Below are 23917 nucleotides of genomic sequence, written 5' to 3'. Positions count from 1 at the left end.
AAATAGCAAAACTCCTTTACTACTTGAAGTGTCTCATTTCCTAATCTAATTCCCTCAGCATCACCCGACTTAAATTGACTACATTCCATTATCCTCGTTTTGCTTTTGTTGATGTTCAACTTATACCCTCCTTTCAAGACACTGTCCATTCCGTTCAACTGCTCTTCCAAGTCCTTTGCTGTCTCTGACAGAATTACAATGTCATCGGCGAACCTCAAAGTTTTTATTTCTTCTCCATGGATTTTAATACCTACTCCGAATTTTTCTTTTGTTTCCTTTACTGCTTGCTCAACATACAGATTGAATAACATCGGGGAGATGCTACAACCCTGTCTTACTCCCTTCCCAACAACTGCTTCCCTTTCATGTCCCTCGACTCTTATAACTGCCATCTGGTTTCTGTACAAATTGTAAATATCCTTTCGCTCCCTGTATTTTACCCCTGCCACCTTTAGAATTTGAAAGAGAGTATTCTAGTCAACATTGTCAAAAGCTTTCTCTAAGTCTACAAACGCTAGAAACGTAGGTTTGCCTTTCCTTAATCTTTCTTCTAAGATAAGTCGTAAGGTCAGTATTGCCTCACGTGTTCCAGTGTTTCTACAGAATCCAAACTGATCTTCCCCGAGGTCGGCTTCTACTAGTTTTTCCATTCGTCTGTAAAGAATTTGTGTTAGTATTTTACAGCTGTGGCTTATTAAACTGATTGTTCGGTAATTTTCACATCTGTCAACACCTGCTTTCTTTGGGATTGGAATTATTATATTCTTCTTGAAGTCTCAGGGTATTTTGCCTGTCTCATACATCTTGCTCACCAGATGGTAGAGTTTTGTCAGGACTGGCTCTCCCAACGCTATCAGTAGTTCCAATGGAATGTTGTCTAATCCGGGGGCCTTGTTTCGACTCAGGTCTTTCAGTGCTCTGTCAAACTCTTCACGCAGTATCATATCTCCCATTTCATCTTCATCTACATCCTCTTCCATTTCCATAATATTGTCCTCAAGTATATCGCCCTTGTATAGACCCTCTATATACTCCTTCCACCTTTCTGCTTTCCCTTCTTTGCTTAGAACTGGGTTTCCATCTGAGCTCTTGATGTTCATACAAGTGGTTCTCTTATCTCCAAAGGTCTCTTTAATTTTCCTGTAGGCAGTATCTATCTTACCCCTAGTGAGATAAGCCTCTACATCCCTACATTTGTCCTCTAGCCATCCCTGCTTAGCCATTTTGCACTTCCTGTCGATCTCATTTTTGAGGCGTTTGTATTTGTTTTTGCCTGCTTCATTTACTGCATTTTTATATTTGCTCCTTTCATCAATTAAATTCAATATTTCTTCTGTTACCAAAGGATTTGTACTAGCCCTCGTCTTTTTACCTACTTGATCCTCTGCTGCCTTCACTACTTCATCCCTCAAAGCTACCCATTCTTCTTCTACTGTATTTCTTTCCTCCATTCCTGTCAATTGTTCCCTTATGCTCTCCCTGAAACTCTGTACAACCTCTGGTTCTTTCAGTTTATCCAGGTCCCATCTCCTTAAATTCCCACCTTTTTGCAGTTTCTTCAGTTTTAATCTACAGTTCATAACCAATAGATTGTGGTCAGAGTCCACATCCGCCCCTGAAAATGTCTTACAATTTAAAACCTGGTTCCTAAATCTCTGTCTTACCATTATATAATCTATCTGATACCTTTTAGTATCTCCAGGGTTCTTCCATGTATACAACCTTCTTTCATGATTCTTAAACCAAGTGTTAGCTATGATTAAGTTGTGCTCTGTGCAAAATTCTACGAGGCGGCTTCCCCTTTTCATTTCTTAGCCGCAATCCATATTCACCTACTACGTTTCCTTCTCTCCCTTTTCCTACACTCGAATTCCAGTCACCCATATCAACACGGAAGTAGACAACACTTCCTCGTAACACTTCCGCATCTTGCAGTGTTGCCAGATTGTGCAGATGGCCGGACTTAGAGTTGTCAGGGGCGGTCAGTTTTATTGGCCACCTTAAGTAAACGACTCAGACTTAGTCTCTGTGGCGGCCGGCCAGCGGTCAGTTTTTATGTCTAAGACTGTACATTCCACAAGTAAATCTGTTTCAGTTACAAATTACATAACATATAAAATCTTAACTCAGATATTGATGGATACTAACACAATATTAGAGAAAGGACATGTGGCCTACAGTGCTGTGGTTTGGAAAGAACAACTAACAGACACACATGTACTTGCATTTCCATTAGCTCTCCTGCTTTTTCTTCCAGTTTTGGGATCTTTTAAGCAGATGCTTTGCGTCTACCTCACAATATTATTAAAATAAATACTCACCATTATTCATTCTTAGTGATTTTGATCTTGTGAGCTGTGGCTTTAAACTATTTTTAGAAATCATTATTGACAGTGATCTTCTGAGGGGTTGATCAGCAGATGGAGAGTCTTCAAAGTTGAGCCCTAAAACAGTTTTTCTGTAAAGCTTCACAGAAACATTTCCTGGCTATCACACTACAACACATTTAATATTATTTAACTATGAACACTATCTGTGCCAAAACTTTACAAAGGGCTATCTACACACTGTACTGTTTTGCAGTACAGAACCAATATTAGCAATTCATCTCTGTATTACGTTGGGAGGCAGCCAATGGCATGTGGTAGCCAATGAACAGTTGTTAACCAAATACGTCTTTATGCTGCTAATTTATCACTTTTTGTGAACGACCATTCCTTCATATTATGCTTTTGCCTCAGTTGATGTTTGTGCTATGGATATACAGGGGCTGGACAAAAATATAAGAACACTGCAAGAAATATGTGCTTGAGCATAAATCCAGGTGCAAATGTCAGTTGTGGTCAGAACAGTAGGTAGTTGTTGAGTGCATTATGTCGGAGATAAGTGAATTCAAATGTGGGCAAATTGTTGGTGCTTGTATGGTGGATTCTTCTATAAGCAAGGTACCAAAAATGTTTGATGTTTCAAGAGGCACCATAATGAAGATTTGTACCGTGTACAGAGAAAGTAGAAAAACATCTTGAGCTAAGTCACAATGAGGACAAAAGTGCATGTTGAGTGATCATGAGAGACAGTCATTGAAGAGGATTGAGCGGAAAAATAACACGATGACAGCTGAAAAAATCACTGCTGAATGTTGCACACGCGAACCCTGTCAGCACAAAAACAACCTGAAGGGAGCTCCATAAGCAGCGAATTGTAGCGTGAACTGTAATTCCAAAACAATTAATCAGTGATGCAAATGCCTGTAACAGGAAAACATGGGGCCAAAACCACAAAACCTGGACTATTGGGCAATGGAAGAAAGTAATTTGGTTGGATGAGTTTTGCAGCACACTGTTTACAACTTCTGGTTGAGTTTATGTCCCAAGAGTGAAACTTAGAGGGGGTTTGGAGATAATTAGTTTGGTGATGATTTGGGCATCCATACTGTGATACTCATGTGCCTCATGGGTACTCTGCAACGATGAATTACTGCCAAGGATTAGGTGACCATTTTGGTTGATCAGGTCCATCCCAGGGTACAATGTGTTCCTCATCACTGATGCTATGTCCCAAGATGAAAGGCTCCTGTTCACATAGCTTGTATTTTCCGAGAGTGGTTTTGTGAGCACAAGGGTGAATTATCAAACTTCTCATGACCACCAAGTTGCCAGAACTCAATTATTGAACCTTTGTGATCTACTTTGGAGAGAAGAATGCATAATCACAATTCACCTCCATGACTATTACCTGAAATCACTATTATTTTGCAAGAAGAATCATGTAAATTTCCTTTGAAAACTATGCAGGACCTGTATTTATCCATTCCAAGACAACTACAAGCTGTTTCAAAAGCCAATGGTTTTGCAATACCATACTGGGCATGGTAATCTGTTGTTTTTGGTGTTTCCAAATTTTTGTCCATATACATATATAGTGCATTTTCACTTCTATGTTGAAATATTATTGATGATTTCATCTTAATGGTGGAATCTATGTAGTACTGACAGACTGATCTGCAGTGCGCCTGGTGGCATACACTAGCTCAGAAGCTGATGGTTTCACTTCCCAGTGTTTCCTTTTATTTGCACCAAGAGTTCTGCAATACACATGTTAAGCTCACGTTTAGTATATTTGCTTGTGCAAATGAAAGTTTCCCTCTGAAAATCCAGTTTCATTGCACTTTACCTTTTACTATGTTAAAATTGTTGGTTAAATATTTCTCTCTGGACTGAATAGAAAAAATCCTTACATCATTAGCTATGCAAATTAGCTGTTCTGCTACCACAACTTCTCTGATCACCTGTGACAAAATTTACCAATATACATTTTGATATTAAAGAGTGAGAAGCCCCTTGTAATGGTTTATTCTATACGTTTACAAAAGAAACACAGTGTCATTACAAATGTGGTTAAACAACAAACTGGAGCTTGTTTCATTTCATGTGTCCAGCAGATGTAAACAATAACAGAATACCAGTACCAATAACAAATTTCGGACAGTCCAAAAGCACAAAAAAATCTAGAATACATTCAGTAAGACATTTGCCATGCAGGAACAGGCGCCTTCAAAAGTGTTAATAACATTATGAACTATGGCGTTAAACACTTAAGTATAACACAACTGTTCATTTGTGGGTAACAAGAAAGTTATTAGCACCCTTATACATATTAAAATAAACAAATATGGATAAACTGACTAAATTGTTGTCACACAGTGAGGAGGAAATCTGTGAAATGATAGTTATTTACTCTCTTCCATCTCACTCGCATTGACCCACACAAAAAGAACAATGGAAGGCAGTAACTAAGCTTTTAGACAACGTCCTCCTCAGAAGGTGACAGACAAAATAAAAAAAACACACACACACACACACACACACACACACACACACACACACACACAGAGAGAGAGAGAGAGAGAGAGAGAGAGAGAGAGGGGGGGGGGGGGGGGGAGATCTGCGATTTGAGTGGGATTAGAGTTTTGTTGAACTTCGGAGATGGGACCTATAATACATCTACATGGTTACTCTGCGACTCACACTTAAGTGCCTGGCAGAGGGTTCATTGAACCATTTTCATACTAGTTCTCTACCATTCCACTCTCGAATGGCATGTGGGAAAAATGAACACATAAATCTTTCCATTTGAGCTCTGATTTCTCTTATTTTATTATTATGATCATTTCTCCCTACATAGGTGGGTGTCAACAAAATATTTTCACATCCGAAACTGAAAGTTCGCGATTGAAATTTCACAAATAGAACTCACTGCAAAGAAAACCGCCTTTGTTTCAGTGACTGCCACTCCAACTCGTGTATCATATCAGTGACACTCTCACCCTTATTGCGCAATAACATGAAACGAGTTGCTCTTGTTTGCACTTTTTCGATGCCGACCATCAATCCTACCTGGTACGGATCCCACATTGCACAGCAATATTCCAGCAGAGGACGAACAAGTGTAATGTAGGCTGTCTCTTTAGTGGGTTTGTAAAATCTTCTAAGTGTTCTGCCAACAAAGCGCAGTCTTTGTTTCGCCTTCCCCACAATATTATCGATGTGGCCTTTCCAATTTAAATTCCTCATAATTGTAATTCCTAGGTATTTAGTTTAATCAACAGCTCTTAGATTTGTACGATTTATCATATACCCAAAATTTATCGGATTTCTTTTAGTAGCCATGTGCATGACCTTACACTTTTCTTTGTTTAGTGCCAATTGCCACTTTTCACACCATACAGAAATTCTCTTTAGATCATTTTGTAATTGGAATTGATTGTCTGATGATTTTACTAGATGGTAAATTACAGCATAATCTGCAAACAATATAGGGGGCTGCTCAGATTATCACCTAGATCATTTATGTTAATCAGGAACAGCAGAGGGCCTATGACATACCTTGCAGAATGCCAGATATCACTTCTGTGCTACTCGATGATTCACTGTCTATCACTACAAACTGTGATCTCTCTCAGAGGAACTCAAGAATGCAGTCACACAACTGAGACGATACTCCATATGTACGCAATCTGATTAATAGTCGCTTGTGAGGAACGACATCAAAATCCTCCTGGAAATCTAGGAGTATGGAATCGATCTGAGACCCCTTGTCAACAGCATGGATACGAACATCAGAGTATGCTTGAGTTATACTTTATCTGACTAATTTTCCTCCAGATCAGAGATTTCTAAACAAACATGGTCAACAATTCATTCTACTTTAATTTTCACATAATACTGGAAATTCTGAGTGGAATAAAAAGAATGGAAGGAGTATTTTTTCTCTCTGTCTAATTTTGTTCGCTTATCTTTTCATACATTTTCCTTCTCATGTTTATTTACAACCATAAACTACCACTTCTTACTGGCCCCATCATGCTGAACTTTGGTGTCCTCCTTGTGCTGGCTGCAGCTGATTATATTAGATTCAATTTTCGTTACATAGACCCAAAAATGAGATGATTCTCTTGGATGTGGAACATGTCAGAAAGTATAACATAAAAAAAAAAATGAATATAATACTTACTATTGTGATCATTTGTCATGAGATTGTCAAAATAGATGAATACATTACAGTAAGCTGTAACTGCTAATATTTACAGAATTAATACACTGTCACAATGAAACGTTGTTATGCACCTTTAATAAATTTATCATACACAAAGTACCTGATCTTGAATGTTGTGACCAAGTGCTGTCAAATTTGAAATCTAACAGGCATTTTTAATTAGGGTGGTCTAACATTCCTGTTAAGACATTTGTCTTATAAAGTAGAAGGAGTTGCCTATCAAAAAATCTTTCAAACTCTAAAACCTGCTTTGTCTGAAACCAAGTTTTTAATGGTTGCTGGCAATTTATTGAAAATGTGTTTTCCTGACTATCGGATCCCTTTTTGGACTGAGGTAAGTGATTTTAGGTCTCTATGTAGATTGTTCTTATTCCTGGTATTGATACTAAGTATTGAGCTATTGGATGATGGGAAGATGTGTTATTACTGCAATTGAACTAAATGATTTCATACGCCCATACCAGAAAATGAAATATCGTAGTGTTTTGCACTTTTTCTATGACCAAAAACACTATTAGTGGTAATAAGTAATAACAAAATGAGAAGAGGGAGGGGAGGGTAATAACACAGATTCCTTAAAAGTATTTGATAATATAAAAAAATAGCTGCTAGAACAGGACTTACATATTTTGAGAGATATGGTTTCAGTACAAGTGCACATTAATCTATGTTTAAAACATACGAACCAACAGAGATAAGGAAACTGAGGAATTTGTCAATTCTGTGTAACTGGAATACGTATGGTAACGGAATAATTCTTAAAGCAAATCTACACTTATTTAACTATTGAATAAAGCAGCAAATACTGAAGTGAGTCAGTATATTAAAAAAATTCTTTGGAAGCAAAAATCACAAGCATACATAATACTTACAGTTCTTGTGAACATAATATTTACGCATAGCACAAACACAGTTAGGAACAGAGTAGTTTTAGCTTATTTTACCTAAAGTTTTCGCTTTTTCCTGACGTGACTGCTCTATCACCTGTGATCTTGCTTTCTTAGCTAATTTCTTACGAGCATAAACAGCGTTCTTCATTATGACTGGCATGTTCGCATCTATCTTTGCTTCCTCAGCAACATGTTCAAAAAATTCTGTGAATAAATAATTGTATTTTAACAACTGAGACACAAATGAGGGGTAAAAAAAATCTATATACTGCTTCTGAAATGCCAAGAATGGCAATTCTAGTAATTCTTTTCTGAGGTAAATTTTCTGCCCCATATTTTCAGTTTTAGAGACTTTGCTTGATTTTGATACTGAATCCTGCAGTAGGAATGAAGGAAAACTTGATTAACATATTTATACAAAAGTCTGCAAAATGACTTTCTCTTCAACACTACACATGTTGAATAATGGTTCAAATACTTTAGTAATCTCAACAACACATTGTCTTTAAATGATGAGTATAACAAATATCTTGAATTACAGAAAGGCGAGTGATGAGTTTAACAAATATCTTGAATTACAGAAAGGCTGGTAATAAATTCCTTTGGCTCGCACTAGTAAAAACGACAAAGAGTAATTGGATTTTAAATTTACAGGTACTAGGCAAGCACAATGTGAAAAATAAACGACAAATATCATTAAAAAATCATATAATAATTAGCAAGACAGAATAAATGCATCTATGGACCAGTCACCAAAACCTGAACACTCATGGCTGGGCACAGTCAAACATTAAAAAAATATATATATAGTGAATATCTGATCTTCAGTATCAGTAAATGCTTTCTTGGGAAAGAACAACGTGTGCTAAGAAAATGGTCTGGGAAAAACATGAAGAGTGTAAAGAGAAAGGAAAGACACTAAAATATAAAAGGCAAAAGTGCACTCATTATGCATTTATCAAGAAAAAGAAATTCGTATTTTAACAATACCAGAGAGGGAAAGTTGCTACTCACCATATAGCGGAGATGGTGAGTCGCGATAGGCACAATAAAAAGATTCACACAATCATAGCTTTCAGCCATTAAGGCCTTTGTCAGCAGTAGACACGCATACACACACGCGCGCGCGCGCCCGTGCGCACACACACACACACACACACACACACACACACACACACGTGAACGCAACTGGCACACGCGTCTGCAGCTGAAACTACACTGCGAGCAACAGCACCAGTGCATGATGGGAGTGGCGACTGGGTGGAGGTAAGGAGGAGGCTGGGGCGGGGAGGGGGGAGGATAGTATGGTGGGAGTGGCGGACAGTGAAGTGTTGCAATTTAGACGGAGGGCAGGAGAGAAGGAGTGGAGGGGGGAAGGGGTAAGTAACGGAAAGGAGAGAAATAAAAAGAAATTAAAAGACTGGGTGTGGCGGTGAAATGATGGTTGTGTAGTGCTGAAATGGGAACAGGGAGGGAGCTGGATGGGTGAGGACAGTGACTAACGAAGGTTGAGGCCAGGAGGGTTACAGGAACATAAGATGTATTGGAGGGAAAGTTCCCACCTGCGCAATTCAGAAAAACTGGTGTTGGTGGGAAGGATCCATATGCCACAGGCTGTGAAGCAGTCATTGAGATGAGGGGTATCATGTTTGACAGCGTGTTCAGCAACAGGGTGGTCTACTTGTTTTTAGGCCACAGTTTGTTGGTGGCCATTCATGCGGACAGACAGCTTGTTGGTTGTCATGCCTACATGGAATGCAGCACAGTGGTTGCAGCTTAGCTTGTAAATCACACGACTGGTTTCACAGGTAGCCCTGCCTTTGATGGGATAGGTGATGTTAGTGACCGGACTGGAGTAGGTGGTGGTAGGAGGATGTATGGGACAGGTCTTGCATCTAGGGGGGCTCGGCTGTACGGAAGGGGCTTCTTGGTATGGAATGGGTGGCAGCTGTCGAAGTGAAGGTATTGCTGGTGGTTAGTAGGTTTGATATGGACGGAGGTACTGATGTAGCCATCTCTGAGATGGAGGTCAACATCTAGGAAGGTGGCTTGTTGGGTTGAGTAGGACCAGGGGTATGAGCCATGAGGTAAGGGATTGGGAGTAGGGGTTGTGTAAGAATGGACCAGTATATTGTGCAAGTTCGGTGGACGGTGGAATACCATGGTAGGAGGGGTGGGAAGGATAGTGGGTAGGACATTTCTCATTTCAGGGCATGATGAGAGGTAATCGAAACCCTGGCGGAGAATGTAATACAGTTGCTCCAGTCCCGGATGGTACTGAGTTACGAGGGGAATGCTCCTCTGTGGCCGGACTGTGGGACTTTTGGAGGTGGTGGGAGACGGGAAAGATAAGGCATGGGAAATTTGTTTTTGTACAAGGATGGCAGGATAATTATGGTCAGTGAAGGCTTCAGTGTGACCCTCAGTATATTTAGAAAAGGACTGCTCGTCACTGCAGATGCGACGACCAAGTGGGGCGAGGCTGTACGGAAGGGGCTTCTTGGTATGGAATGGGTGGCAGCTGTCGAAGTGAAGGTATTGCTGGTGGTTAGTAGGTTTGATATGGACGGAGGTACTGATGTAGCCATCTCTGAGATGGAGGTCAACATCTAGGAAGGTGGCTTGTTGGGTTGAGTAGGACCAGGTGAATCAAATGGGGGAGAAGTTGAGGTTCTGGAGGAATGTAGATATGGTGTCCTCACCTTCAATCCAGATAGCAAAGATTTCTCTCCTATCCGCTTCTTACCCCTCCCCCCTCTGCACCTTCTCTCCTGCCCTCCATCTAAACTGCAACACTTCACTGTCCGCCACTCCCACCATACTATCTCCCTGCCCCTCCGCACCCCAGCCTCCTCAACCCCACCCAGTTGCCACTCCCATCATGCACTGGTGCTGCTGCTCGCAGTGTAGTTTCAGCTCTCTGAGACTGCAGACGTGTATGCAAGTTGCGTTTGCGTGAGTGTGTGTGTGCATGTGTGTATGCATGTCTACTGCTGTCAAAGGCATTAATGGCCGAATGCTATGATTTTGTGAATCTTTTTATTGTGCCTATCGTGACTCAGCATCTCCGCTGTATGGTGAGTAGCAACTTTCCTTCTCTGGTATTGTTACATTCCATCCTGGATTTTTCGTTGTTTGAAATTAGTATTATAGATATACAATAATGATATAAGGCAGGAACAGGCAACAGAGTCATTCTAACAATAGAAACATCTACAAAGGAAAGTGTCTCTAACATGAAACTTTACTCAAATCAAACTCCTTTGTACCTACCAGGAGGAAATAAGACATGTAAAAAACCCTTGCTTTCAGAATAAATGTCTCACAAATAAACAGAAATCATCAAAAATAATCTTGACAATTACTGCAAAAAGAGCTCTGCCTATGAACATGGGACAAAATCTAGACTCAATTTAATGAATAAATATACAACTCAAAACAGTATTTTCTGCCAGGGGAAAAATTGTTAAAAAAATGCCAAAGGAGATTCCTAAAACAAAGTTTAAAATGTACCTGCTGAGCAATATATTTTATATAGTGGAGGATAATTGAGATGATACAGAGTAGAGGTTTGGTAAAAAAATGTAACATAAGTAAAAACCAATAATAACAATAGAACATTTATGTCAATTTATAATATATTTTTACATTATAATTTTTTCTTTTCTTTTCTGCGAAACCTTACACCATATCTCTGTACATGATAATAGTTTCTTTTTCTTATGTCTCTGCCCCAAATCAGTGCAGGGTTATTTACGGAGGTTAATTTCAGGGGTAGCCGGACACCCTTCCTGTTGTTTCCCTCATTACCTCCCCAAGACAGAATGTGTGTACCTCACGTGTCTGTGTAAAAGAGGGCAAAAGTTTTCTAAATGTCTGTGCTTCATGTAACTGAGGCAGGATGTGTGTACCAGCCTGGTGGGAGGTGGGAAACTGCCTTAAAACTGCATCCAGGGTGCACACTGATCCTCACTATTAATCTGCTGGAAGGATTGACTCTGGGGCCAGCGGAACTCCCCATCCCGAAAGTGGAACTCCCCATCACGAAAGCGGCACTTTAACATGCACAGCTTTACGGGCGAGTTCTGTAATGGATGATAATAATAATATTTTATACTCTTCCTAAGCTCAAAATCTTACTCATTACAGAAGGAAGCTGACTCAGTTTTTCAGGCAAGCAAATGTGAAGTTATAATACATAAAAAGGAAACCAAACATTTTCATAAAGGTCCTGCTGCCAACAGATAGTATGTAGTGTTACAACATTAAATAACATGCATGTAGGGTAGACAGTGATTGATATTGTTTTACATTATTAAATAATTTATTTGCAAGACTGCATAAACAAAACAGTATCAATAGTGATAAACTGAATGTGGGCACACGGTTTTGTGCAGAGTGGCTTTGTATTTGGGTGAATCCAGTCATCAGCCTGCCATCCTCATGCTGATATACAAGCTGTGACCAATAATAAAACTAAAAGGAATATTTTATTTTTGCGAGCTTTATACTTCTGATCTCCCCCCCCCCCCCCCCCCCCCCCCCAATGAACCATGGACCTTCCAATTGGTTGGGAGACTTGTGTATCCCAGCGATACAGATAGCTGCACCATAAGTGCAACCAGAACGGAGGGGTACCTGTTGAGAGGCCAGGCCAACGTGTGGTTCCTGAAGAGGGGCAGCAGCCTTTTCAGTAGTTTCACGGGCAACAGTCTGGATGACTGACTGAACTGGTCTTGTAATATCAACCAAAACGGCCTTGCTGTGCTGATAGTGGGAATGGCTGAAAACAAGGGGAAGCTACAGGCCTAAGTTTTCCTGAGGGAATGCAGCTTTACTGTATAGTTAAATGATGATGGTGCCCTCTTGGGTAAAATGTTCCCGAGGTAAAATAGTCCCCCATTCAGATTGCCAGGCGAGGACTCCTCAGGAGGACATTGTTATCAGCAAAAATAAAACGTTGTTCTATGGATCGGAGCATGCAATGTCAGATAGCTTAATCAGGCAGGTAGGTCAGAAAATTTAAATATGGAAATGGATAGGTTAAAGTTAGATATAGTGGGTATTAGTGAAGTTCGATGGCAGAAGGAACAAGATTCCTGGTTAGGTGAATACAGGGTTATAAATACAAAATCAAGTATGGGTAATACAGTAGTAGGTTTAATAATTAACAAAAAATAGGAACACGGATAAGCTACTGTGAACAGCATAGTGTATGCATTATTTTAGCCAAGTCGGACACGAAGCCCACGCCTACCACAATAGTACAAGTTTATATGCCAACTAGTTCTGCAGATGAAGAAGAGATTGAAAAAATGTATGATGTGATAATACAAATTATTCAGATAGTTAAGAGAGGTGAAAATTTAATAGTTATGGGTGACTGGAATTCACTACTTTTAGTAGGTGAACATGGACTGTGGGTAAGGAATGAAAGAGGAAGCAGCTTGGTAGAATCTCGCACAAAGCATAACTTAATCATAACTAACATTTGTTTAAGAATCATGAAAAAAGGCTGTTTATGTGGAAGAGGCCTGGAGACAATGGAAGGTTTTAGATGGATTATATAATAGTAAGACAGAGATTTAGGAACCAGGTTTTAAATTGCAAGACATTTCCAGTGGCAGATGTGGATCGTGACCACAATTTATTGGTTATGAACTGCAAAGAGGTAGGAATTTAATGAGATGGGACCTGGACAAATTTGAAGAACCAGAGACTGTATCGAGTTTCAGAGGGAGCATTAGGGAACAACTGACAAGAATGGGGAAGAGATATAGTAGAAGAAGAATGGGCAGCTTTGAGAGATGAAATGGTGAAGGCAGACGAAGATCAAGTAGGTAAAAAGACGAAGGCTAATAGAAATTCATGGGTAACAGAAGAAATATTGAATTTAATGGATGAAAGGAGAAGATATAAAACTGCAATAAATGAAGCAGGCGAAAAGAAATACAAATGTCTCACAAATGAGACTGACAGGAAGTGCAAAATGGCTAAGCAGTGATGGCTAAAGGACTAATATGAGGATTTAGAAGCAAGTATAACTAGGGGCAAGACAAATACTGCCCACAGGAAAATTAAAGAGACCTTTGGAGAAAAGAGAATCACCTGTATTACTATCAAGAGCTCAGATGGAAAACCAGTCCTAAGCAAAGAAGGAAAAGGAGAAATGTGGAAAGAGCATATAGAGGATCTATACAAAGGTGATGTACTTGCGGGCAATATTATGGAAATGGAAGAGGACACAGATGAAGATGAAATGGGAGATATGATAATGTGTGAAGAATTTGACAAAGTATTGAGAGTCCTAATTCGAAACAAGACCCCCGGAGTGGACAACATTCCATTAGAACTACTGATAGCCTTGGGAGAGCCAGCCACGACAAAACTCTTCCATCTGGCGAGCAAGATGTATGACATAGGCGAAATACCCTCAGACTTCAAGAAAAATGTAATAATTCCAAGGACAGCAGTTGTTGAAAGATGTGAAAATTACCAAACTATCAGTTTAATAAGTCACAGTTGCAAAATACTAACACGATTTCCTTACAGATGAATGGAGAACCTGGTAGAAGCCAACCATAGGGAAGATCAATTTGGATTCCATAGAAATTTTGGAACACACAAGGAAATAATGACCCTACAACTTATCTTAGGAGATAGGTTTAGGAAAGGCAAACCTACATTTCTAGCATTTGTAAAAATCGCACAGGGAGACCAAGAGATGAATATACTGAGCAGATTCCGAAGGATGTAGGATGCAGTAGTTATTCGGAGATGAAGAGGCATGCACAGGATTTCAAATTTTCAGAGTGTTCGGAATAAAGTTCCTGAATTTACTGCCCTTCAGGAAGCGTGTGGCGCGCAAATTATTCTCGGGACTGAGACCTGGCTGAACCCTGAGATAGGAAGTTCTGAAATATTTGGTGGGGATCGGAACTTGTATCGAAAGACAGATTAGACACCATAGGAGGTGGTGTCTTCATCGCAGTTGACAAAAATATTGTGTCTACTGAGGTCGAAGTAGAGTGTGATTGTGAAGTTATCTGGACATGTTTAACAGGGCTAGGGGAAATAAAAATTAATTGTGGGGTGTTATTACTGGCCACCAGGTTCCACCGTGACAGTTCTAGAATCATTCAAATGGAGTCTACATTCTGTATCGCAGAAGTACCCGATTCATGCTATATTAGTAAGAGGCAACTTCAACCTACCTAGTATAGACTGGGATGTCTATGGATTCATTACAGGTGGTACAGACAATCCGTCATGTGAATTACTTTTGAACACATTATCCGAAAACAGTCTTGAGCAGCTAAATCGACAGCCAACGCGTAATGGAAATATTTTAGATGTGGTAGCCACCAACAGACCAGACCTCATCAATGGTGTCAGTGTTGAGACAGGGATTAGTGATCATGATGTCATTACGACTATGGCTACAAAAGTTAAAAAGTCGGTCAAGAAGGCTAGGAAAGTATTCTTACTAGAAAGAGCAGATAAGCAGTTGTTAGCATCCCACTTAGTAAATGAATCGACTTCATTCACTTCCAGTACGATGGACGTGGAAGAATTATGGGCAAATTTTAAACACACTGTAAATCACGCATTGGATAAGTATGTGCCAAAAAAGTGAGTTACAGACGGAAAAGACCCACCGTGGTTTAACAGTGCAATTCGGAGAATGCTCAGGAAGCAAAGACAGTTGCACTCGCGGTACAAGAAAGATCGGGAGAATGAGGACAGGCAAAAGTTAGTAGAGATTCGTGCTGCTGTAAAAAGAGCGATGGGTGAAGCATTCAACCACTACCACTGTCATACCTTAGCAAAAGGTCTGGTCTTGCTGAAAACCCAAGGAAATTTCGGTCTTATGTAAAATCGGTAAGCGGGTCAAAGGCTTCCATCCAGTCACTCGCTGATCAGTCTGGCCTGGCAACGGAAGACAGCAAAACAAAAGCTGAAATTTTAAATTTAGCATTTGAGAAATCTTTCATGCAGGAGGATCGTACAAACATACTGCCGTTCGAGTCTCGTCCAGAGTCCCGTATAGAGGACATAGTGATAGACAACCCTGGGGTTGTGAAGCAGCTGAATGGGTGGAAAATAAATAAATTGCCAGGTCCTGATGGGATTCCAATTCGGTTTTGCAGAGAGTACTCTGCTGCATTGCCTCCTTACTTAGCTTGTATTTATCGCGAATCTCTTGCCCAATGTAAAGTCCTGAGCGACTAGAAAAAAGCACAGGTGACGCCTGTATATAAGAAGGGTAGAAGGATGAATCCTCAAAATTACAGACCAATATCCTTAACATCGGCTTGTTGCAGGATTCTCGAACATGTTCTCAGTTCGAATATAATGAATTTCCTTGAGACAGAGAAGTTGCTGTCCATGCATCAGCACGGCTTTAGAAAGCATTGCTCCTGCGAAACGCAACTTGCCCTTTTTTCACATGATATCTTGCAAACCAGGAATTGCTGAATGAAGTCAACGGTAATCCAGAACTTCTAAAGGAAGTTGTAACAGGTGATGAAACATGGGTGTATGGGTGTGATGTCAAAACCAAAGCCAAATCATCCCAATAGAAACTGCATGGGAAACAAAAATTTAAAAAAAATCGATCACATGTGAGGTTTCTATCCCTGGTTTCTTCAGTTACAATGTGATAGGCGTCATGGTACCTGTTTCATAGTTGTATGATCAATAGAGAATACTACCTGCAAGTTATGCACTGTTTGCATGAAGCAAACCGAAGAAGATGACCAGATTGTGGCAAAATGACTCATGAAGATTGCATCATGATAATGCTCCCACTAATACTTCAATGCTCCTTCCTGATTTTTTTTGGGGCAAAAAACAAAACCGTTATGTTGCTTCAACCACTGTGTTCATTGCCTCTTGTGACTTCTTACTATTCCCAAGGCTGGAGAGAACCATGAAAGGACATTATTTTGCCACCACTGATGAGATAAAAACAGAATCGCTAATGAAGCTGAACATCATAATGAAAACTGAGTTAGAGAATTGCTATCAAGATTAGAAAAAGTACTTCCACAAGTATATCATATCTCAGGGGGATTACTTTAATGGGACAAAGTTGATTTGATGAATAGAAAAAAAAGATTCTTTATGAAAAACAAACATTACCACTGCTATTCAATCACATCTCATATGTGGGTGGTGGTAGCTGCCTGGTGAGACAAAGAGTGGCAGGCCTATTCCCGTACAAGGTTGGGAGGTCTTTACAGACTGAAATTATTCTCTGAATCCCATACCGAAACACCACCTACCACCTTCCATAAACCCACCACCCAGCTACAAAGGAGCATTCCCCCTCTTGGCTCAGTACTATCCAGAACAGGAGCAAATGGATCTCCACCAGGTTTTCAACCACTCTCGCTGTGCCACAAAATGAGGAATACCCTACATACTATCAGCCCCACCTCTTGCACAGTGATATTCTGCTGCCCACCAAATCTATGTAATATTCTTGTCCATTCCTACTCTACCTCGGCTCCCAACCCCTTCTGTCATGGCTCATATCCTTGCAGCAGACCTAGATGCAAGACCTATGACCACACATTTCCAGTCTGGTCACAGGCATCCCCTATCCCATCAGAGACAGAGCAACCTGTAAAAGCGGTCATGTGATCTACAAGCCAAGCTGAAACCACTGTGCTACATTCTAAGTGGGCATGACAACTAACAAGCTGTCTGTCCACATGAATGGCCACCAACAATGTGGCCAAGAAACAAGTGGACCACCTTGTTGCTGAGCACGCTGCCAAACATGACATCCTTCATTTCAGTGACTGCTTCACAGCCTGTCTCATCTCACATGGATCCTTCCCACCAACACCAGCTTTTATGAACTGAGCAAGAGAGAACTTGCCTTGCAATATAGTCTATGTTCCAAAAACCCCCCTGGCCCCAACCTTCACTGTTCCCTGTCCTCCACTCGCCTACTCCCACTCCAGCACAACACAGCCTTCTATTCCAGCTATGCATGCACATCTCCTCCCCATGCTTCTTCCTTACTCCCACCACCCACATCAAATTTCTGCTCCCATCAGTCACACTTACAACTCAGTCCAGCTACAGCAGCCAGAGACAGTGGTCAATGCGTGCTTTCTACTTCACAAGAAGTAGAAGTTTGGCCAAACGCTAAAATGTATAGCAGTCTTTACATTGTGCCTGTCTCATAATATTGTTGCTATTCCACCCTGGACTTTCACATGAGCAATTTCTGTATCTGTCTGTAATATATCAAATCATCATCTCATTATATTTCACTTTCCAGGGCACTTCTCTCTCTTATTCCACCACAGAAGATATACTTGTGTGTGAATGGATATGCATGCATCCAACAAAGAAGTAGGTTTGAACTTATTTAGCACTTTTTTCAATTTTTCCTCTCAGTACCTCCTCATTCATCCACTGTGTTCCTTTAAGGTTTCTAAATTTCATTCTAACTTGATGATGCTTGTGCTTCTATCTGTAACTTGATAGATGTCTTGTGTTTTTTTTCCGTCCAAATTCCATTTCTGCATTTTTTTCCTGAGTATTTTCTGAGATTTTTCTTATCTTGTTTTTCAATAAATTTTATTTGTGATCTGCTACCAACTGCCATGGATCCAGTGCACAAACCGCTTTTGTTGGAACAACTGTGCTATAATGCTGTAAATTTTTCTTTTCGTGATAAATTTTTTTTGTTGTATCTGTTTTACAATTATTCCTTTGTCAGCTTTGTTAGCCCCCTCTTGTTCAATAATATCTCCTAGGCACCTGAACTTGTGTACTTAACAGATTTTGGTGAATTTGTTGATCAAAGATTGATTGTTGAATCTTGATCCAGTCCCTTCCATTCAATGCATCTCCTTGTATGAAATTTGGAATCTCGTTTTTGCTACTATTTCATTGAGTTTCTCTACAGACTGTATGGCTTTTGGACTATTATTGGAGATAACTGCAATGTCATCAACAAATGCAGTGAAGGTCAGTTCTATTTTGGGAATGTCTGTCAATATTTAAATCTCAAGTTTCATTTAGCCATTTCATTTCCTGAACTTAACTGTAAAGATAATGGCAAAAATCCATCCTCTTGTTTGGCCCATTTTGATTTCAAATGGCTCAAAAGTGATACAAAAAATTAAACTATTGTTGCTGTGTTGGTCAGTTTTTGTTTGACCTCTTTCTACCTTGAAATGTTTCTAGCACATTAAACAGTGTTTGTCTGCCAGTCTGTCTACAGAAGCATATGCTTTTTTGAAATCAACAAAAATGACCACTGTCTGTTTAATTTTGTGAATTTGGATGATTATTTTTAGGTTTCGAATTTGTTTTGTGAATGATATTGCCCAATTATGAAGTCTGTTTTTCTAATTGAGTAAGTAAGGCTTTTGAGAGGACTTTATAGCTAACTGAAAGTAAGAGAAAGTCTTTGTACACTACTGGCCATTAAAATTGCTACACCACGAAGATGACTTGTTACAGACGCGAAATTTAACTGACAGGAAGAAGATGCTGTGATATGCAAATGATTAGCTTTTCAGAGCATTCACACAAGGTTGGTGCCGGCGGTGACACCTAAAATGTGCTGACATGAGGAAAGTTTCCAACCAATTTCTCATACACAAACAGAAGTTGACCGGCGTTGCCTGGAGAAACATTGTTGTGATGCCTCGTGTAAGGAGTTTCCGACTTTGATAAAGGTCGGATTGTAGCCTATCGTGATTGTGGTTTATCGTATCGCGACACTGGTCGAGATCCAATGACTGTTAGCAGAATATGGAATCGGTGGGTTCAGGAGGGTAATACGGAACGCCGTGCTGGATCTCAATGGCCTCATATCACTTGCAGTCGAGATGACAGGCATCTTATCCGCATGGCTGTAACGGATCGTGCATCCACATCTCGGGACGTTTGCAAGACAACAACCATCTGTATGAACAGTTCGAGATGGTGTACTCAATGACAAACCTGGGTGCACAAATGGCAAAACATCATTTTTTTCAGATGAATTCAGGTTCTGTTTACAGCATCATGACGGTTGCATCCGTATTTGGTGACATCGCGGTGAACGCACATTGGAAGCGTGTATTCGTCATCGCCATACTGGCGTATCACCCGGCGTGATGGTATGGGGTGCCATTGGTTACACGTCTCCGTCACCTCTTGTTCACATTGATGGCACTTTGAACAGTGGACGTTACATTTCAGATGTGTTACGACCCGTGGCTCTACCCTTCATTCGATCCCTGCGAAACCCTACATTTCAGCAGGATAATGCACGATCACATGTTGCGGGTCCTGTACGGGCCTTTCTGGATACAGAAAATGTTAGACTGCTGTCCTGGCCAGCACATTCTGCAGATCTCTCACCAACTGAAAACGTCTGCTCAATGGTGGCTGAACAACTGGCTCATCACAATATGCCAGTCACTACTCTTTAGCGATTTTCTCACTACACCAGATGTCCTGTAATATTTCTGAATCAGTACGCAGACACCTACTCTCAACATTTCTGCAATTATTCAGTCTTTTCCTTGTGTCTTAGTGTTCCTCAAGTTGTGCATTATTTGTCTCATTTATTTGAATGTGAGAGGTGATCAGTCCAGCTAGTGGTAGATCTCTCAAAAAAGAATTGGTAAATGGGACTTTCACAATTTAGTAAGTTTTGAAAATAGCCTGCTATAAGATCACACTTTTTTTCCCCTAGTGTTCCATGTGCATGCCTGAAGCATAAACTTGTGGGCTTGATAATTATGGAGCTGTTCTTTAAATTTATTGCAGTAGTTTCTGGTAATAATTTTTTATGAAGTCTCTATCAATTGCAATCAGCATTGTGTGCTTTAATTTACATTTTTCTGTTCTGATGATTTTTTTATGTTTATTTTTGGATTTTGAGGAATTCTTACCAATTTGTTTTCTGACTTAAGAGAGATCCACAGCAGCCATGGTGTAAGTCTGTATCTACCTCTCTGTCAGAGGTACCCTTCCACAACGTAGTTTACTTTTCTTGATGGTATACCAACATTTGGAGATGTCTTCATTGAATCGTCTATCTTCTCTATCTCTTCTAATAATTCAACCTGGTAAGAGTCACCGACAGGTGAGCAGTATTCAAGAATCGATCAAGTGAGTGTTTTGTTAATCGGTTATTTCATGGATAAATCACATTTCTTTAAGATTCTACCAATGAATTTCAGCCTGGCATCTCCTTTTGTACTATTTGTTTCATTGGGTCATTTCAGTCCAGTTCACTCTGGACGGTTACTCCTACACATTTTACAATACTGTTGTAGTGTAATTTAACAGTAGTGTATCTCTCCACCTATTTGCACACAGTATATTACATTTATTTACATTCAGGGTCAGCTCCCTGTCTCTGCATTATCCGTTGGTCCTCTACAGGTCTTTCTGCATTTTACTAGTCTTCTGGCATTGCAACCTTCCTACAAATCTGACATTAGGCACCAGATATTTAACAGAAATTGTAAACAGCAACAGACTTGTAACACTTCCCAAAATTATACTTGCACCTGTCAATCGTTAAGTATGAGACGTTGGTTTCTGTCTGCAAGGAAGTCCTCAATCCAGTCACAAATCTGGCTCAATACTCAGTACATTTGTGTTGTCTTTGCTAAACAACAATGAAAAATTGTACTGAATGCCTTTTGTAAACTGGACATTTATAAAAATCATTTTAGATAATCCTGTGTATTTAAAACACACACACACACACACACACACACACACACACACACACATTCTGGTATGAACTGCCACAGTTGGCGGTTATGTGTGCACAAGTTGTGCTTGCTTGTGTTAATGCATGATGTGTGTTTCTGCTTGTCTTTCTTCTTGTGATGAAGGCTGTGGCCGAAAGCTAATGTGTAAGTGTCTTAATTGTGCCTGTCTGCAACTTAATAATGTGTCACCTTATGGTAAGTTCCTATCTACCTTTTCCTTATATTGTTGTATATAATTTACATCAATCTCTAGGAGGAATTGAGCTGTTCTATATGTCCAAAGCAATCCAACATAATATTATGTGTTAGTTTCTACTGTTTATCCAATTCTGTATATTATATAGTCTCCACCTGCCACAATTAATACAAGCCAAATAAAATTTTGTCTTTTAATTTTAAAGATTTGTGTCTAAAAGAGCGACTCTTTATAATGGTTCAATAACAACTGCACGCAAAATACTGTAAAGTAGAAAAATGGTTCAAATGGCTCTGAGCACTATGGGACTTAACATCTATGGTCATCAGTCCCCTAGAACTTAGAACTAGTTAAACCTAACTAACCTAAGGACATCACACACATCCATGCCCGAGGCAGGATTCGAACCTGCGACCGTAGCAGTCGTGTAAAGTAGAAACTGTAGTTATGGTTCATGCAGTACATATTTAAGAATTTAATTTTTTTATTTTAATAGTAACATAAGCCATAGGAGAAAAAATATATTGCATTCATATCATTACAAAACAATATGATCATGCAATAACACAAGTTTAGAGTTACGAGGAGAGAAATTCAGATAACATTATGACTTACGTCGCAACTTTTTCACATCAGGCAAAATTTTTGTGCGCAAGTCTACAGGGTTAATTTCTGTCTCAAGAGCTCCTTCAAGCTTGTAAACAGAATCTTGAGCAAGTTTTAACTGTTTTTCAGCATCTATACGAGCAGACATTTCTAACAACAAATCTGACTCTGGAAGATCCTTTTGTGTTAGCAGATCCTGGAAAGAAAGGGAAAAAAAACAGAGAATTGTTTAATATAAAGAGCAAAGCAATCCAATGCGGATAATATTTTATATCTTTTCAATGACAATATTATGAAATGGGAAGATTGCTACACACCATATAGGAGAGATGTTGAACTGCAGACAGGCCTCCTTCTAACATAGAAAACACACACAGATCCAGACATGCAAAACTCAAAACACACATGACCACTGGCCAGACTCTCTATATAGTGAATAGCGATCTATACTTTTCATAACATTGTTGTTATTAAATCTTTTCATATAGGTACGCAACCCCACATAAAATACAAGAACAAATATGTGTGGATCACAAACTGTCTGCAACAGACATTTTATACATTCTTTGTACTATTTTTATATATTGACTAATATAAATAGTATGGAATGATATACCACAATGGTGGCTCAATATTTGGGGCTTCAAAGATTGTTTCATTATCAAAGTGATAATAAAATCAGAACTCAGTAAATTAATTATTTAGACACTGCTGATTCAAGTTTGTAGTTGTAAAACTTTAATTTTAGTATAACAATCCATCCTGGATTTTCCATTGTTTGAATTCAGTATATTTGCAATTACAATGGTGTGCTTCTGTCACCAGGGCAAATATAATTTTTGTTTCCAATGAGTTCAAAATTGGTGATGAGGCATTGGTTTCTAGATTGAAAGCTGTACGTGCTGACTGCCATACAATACATTGTAAGCCTGTGGGACCTGTTAAGGTTGAGGCGGATGATGATGAGGCCCTCAACACGAGCACAGAGGCATGTCTTTCGCTTTCGCCGGAAAGTGATGAAGAAGAGGGTAATGAGGTGGTGGCATCCCCACTACCACCACGCAGTGGCTGTCAAAAGGCTTTGGCGACGGCGCCATCAGCTTCTGACAGTATTTCCTCAGAAGATTAAGCCAATGGCTAAGTTTGTAAAGCGATTTAGATACAATTGTCTTCTGCTTTCCGCTATGGTGCTACACATAACTACTCTCAATTTAAGCAAAATCCTGATATATATCCTACTGGTATAAAGTATAAAGGACAGTAATTTTTCATTCATGTTATCAGCAAATTTAATTAAGGTCAGATCATGCATGCCTGACACATGGGACATTCCAAGGTCAAGGTTACCAAGGCACAGGGTTACTCACATACAATTATGTTAAGAAAGTATGATAAGTTTCTCGATATGGAGAAAACTGTTATTAAAAAAGTCAACTGAAATAGGCATACACAAGTGAAGACATAGGTCACTGCCAATTGTCACAGACTGCAACAGTGAACAGATGGGCCTTGCTTGGTGCAGTAGACCACTCACCAATCCAATGCTGGACTACAGCTGGTGAGCAGCCATACCATCAAGGACCGGGTCCTTGCTACTAAGATAGACACCACCACCACACATGTAGTGCACCTCTGTTAATTCATGTCAAAATGCACAGGTGAGGCTCAGGCGTTTCATGCCCTGACACATCACCATTGTCATGATGAAAGAGGGTATAATTGTTAAATTGATACATCAGTCATAGTTTCATTCTCAATCAGCAAGGTCAACAACTATTTAACACTCAAACACATCACATGTAGCTTCTTGATACGTATCTCAATGTTTCTGCATGGTTACAACTAAGAAAAGCTACTAGCATGGTGAAACACTGCAAATTACACAAAACTGTACCTGAAAGAACACACTCATTTTGGATCAT

General features: G+C 39.7%; 1 protein-coding gene across 1 annotated transcript in view; it reads right to left on the bottom strand.

Annotated features, from left to right (window-relative positions):
• Window positions 1-23917, bottom strand: part of LOC126177352 (pleckstrin homology domain-containing family D member 1-like) — a 200263-nt gene that overhangs the window by 33941 nt on the left and 142405 nt on the right. The window contains exons 9-11 of the mRNA XM_049924449.1: window positions 22005-22191; window positions 7500-7649; window positions 2322-2444 (exon numbers count right to left, since the gene is read on the bottom strand). Of these exons, the coding sequence (XP_049780406.1) occupies window positions 2322-2444; window positions 7500-7649; window positions 22005-22191 (460 nt within the window). The remainder of the gene's footprint in view (window positions 1-2321; window positions 2445-7499; window positions 7650-22004; window positions 22192-23917) is intronic.

The sequence above is a fragment of the Schistocerca cancellata genome, chromosome 1 (assembly GCF_023864275.1).
Source record: "Schistocerca cancellata isolate TAMUIC-IGC-003103 chromosome 1, iqSchCanc2.1, whole genome shotgun sequence".
Classification (NCBI taxonomy): Eukaryota; Metazoa; Arthropoda; class Insecta; order Orthoptera; family Acrididae; genus Schistocerca; species Schistocerca cancellata.
The sequence above is the reverse complement of the archived record's forward strand: the minus strand, read 5'-3'. Positions and strand labels throughout refer to the sequence as shown.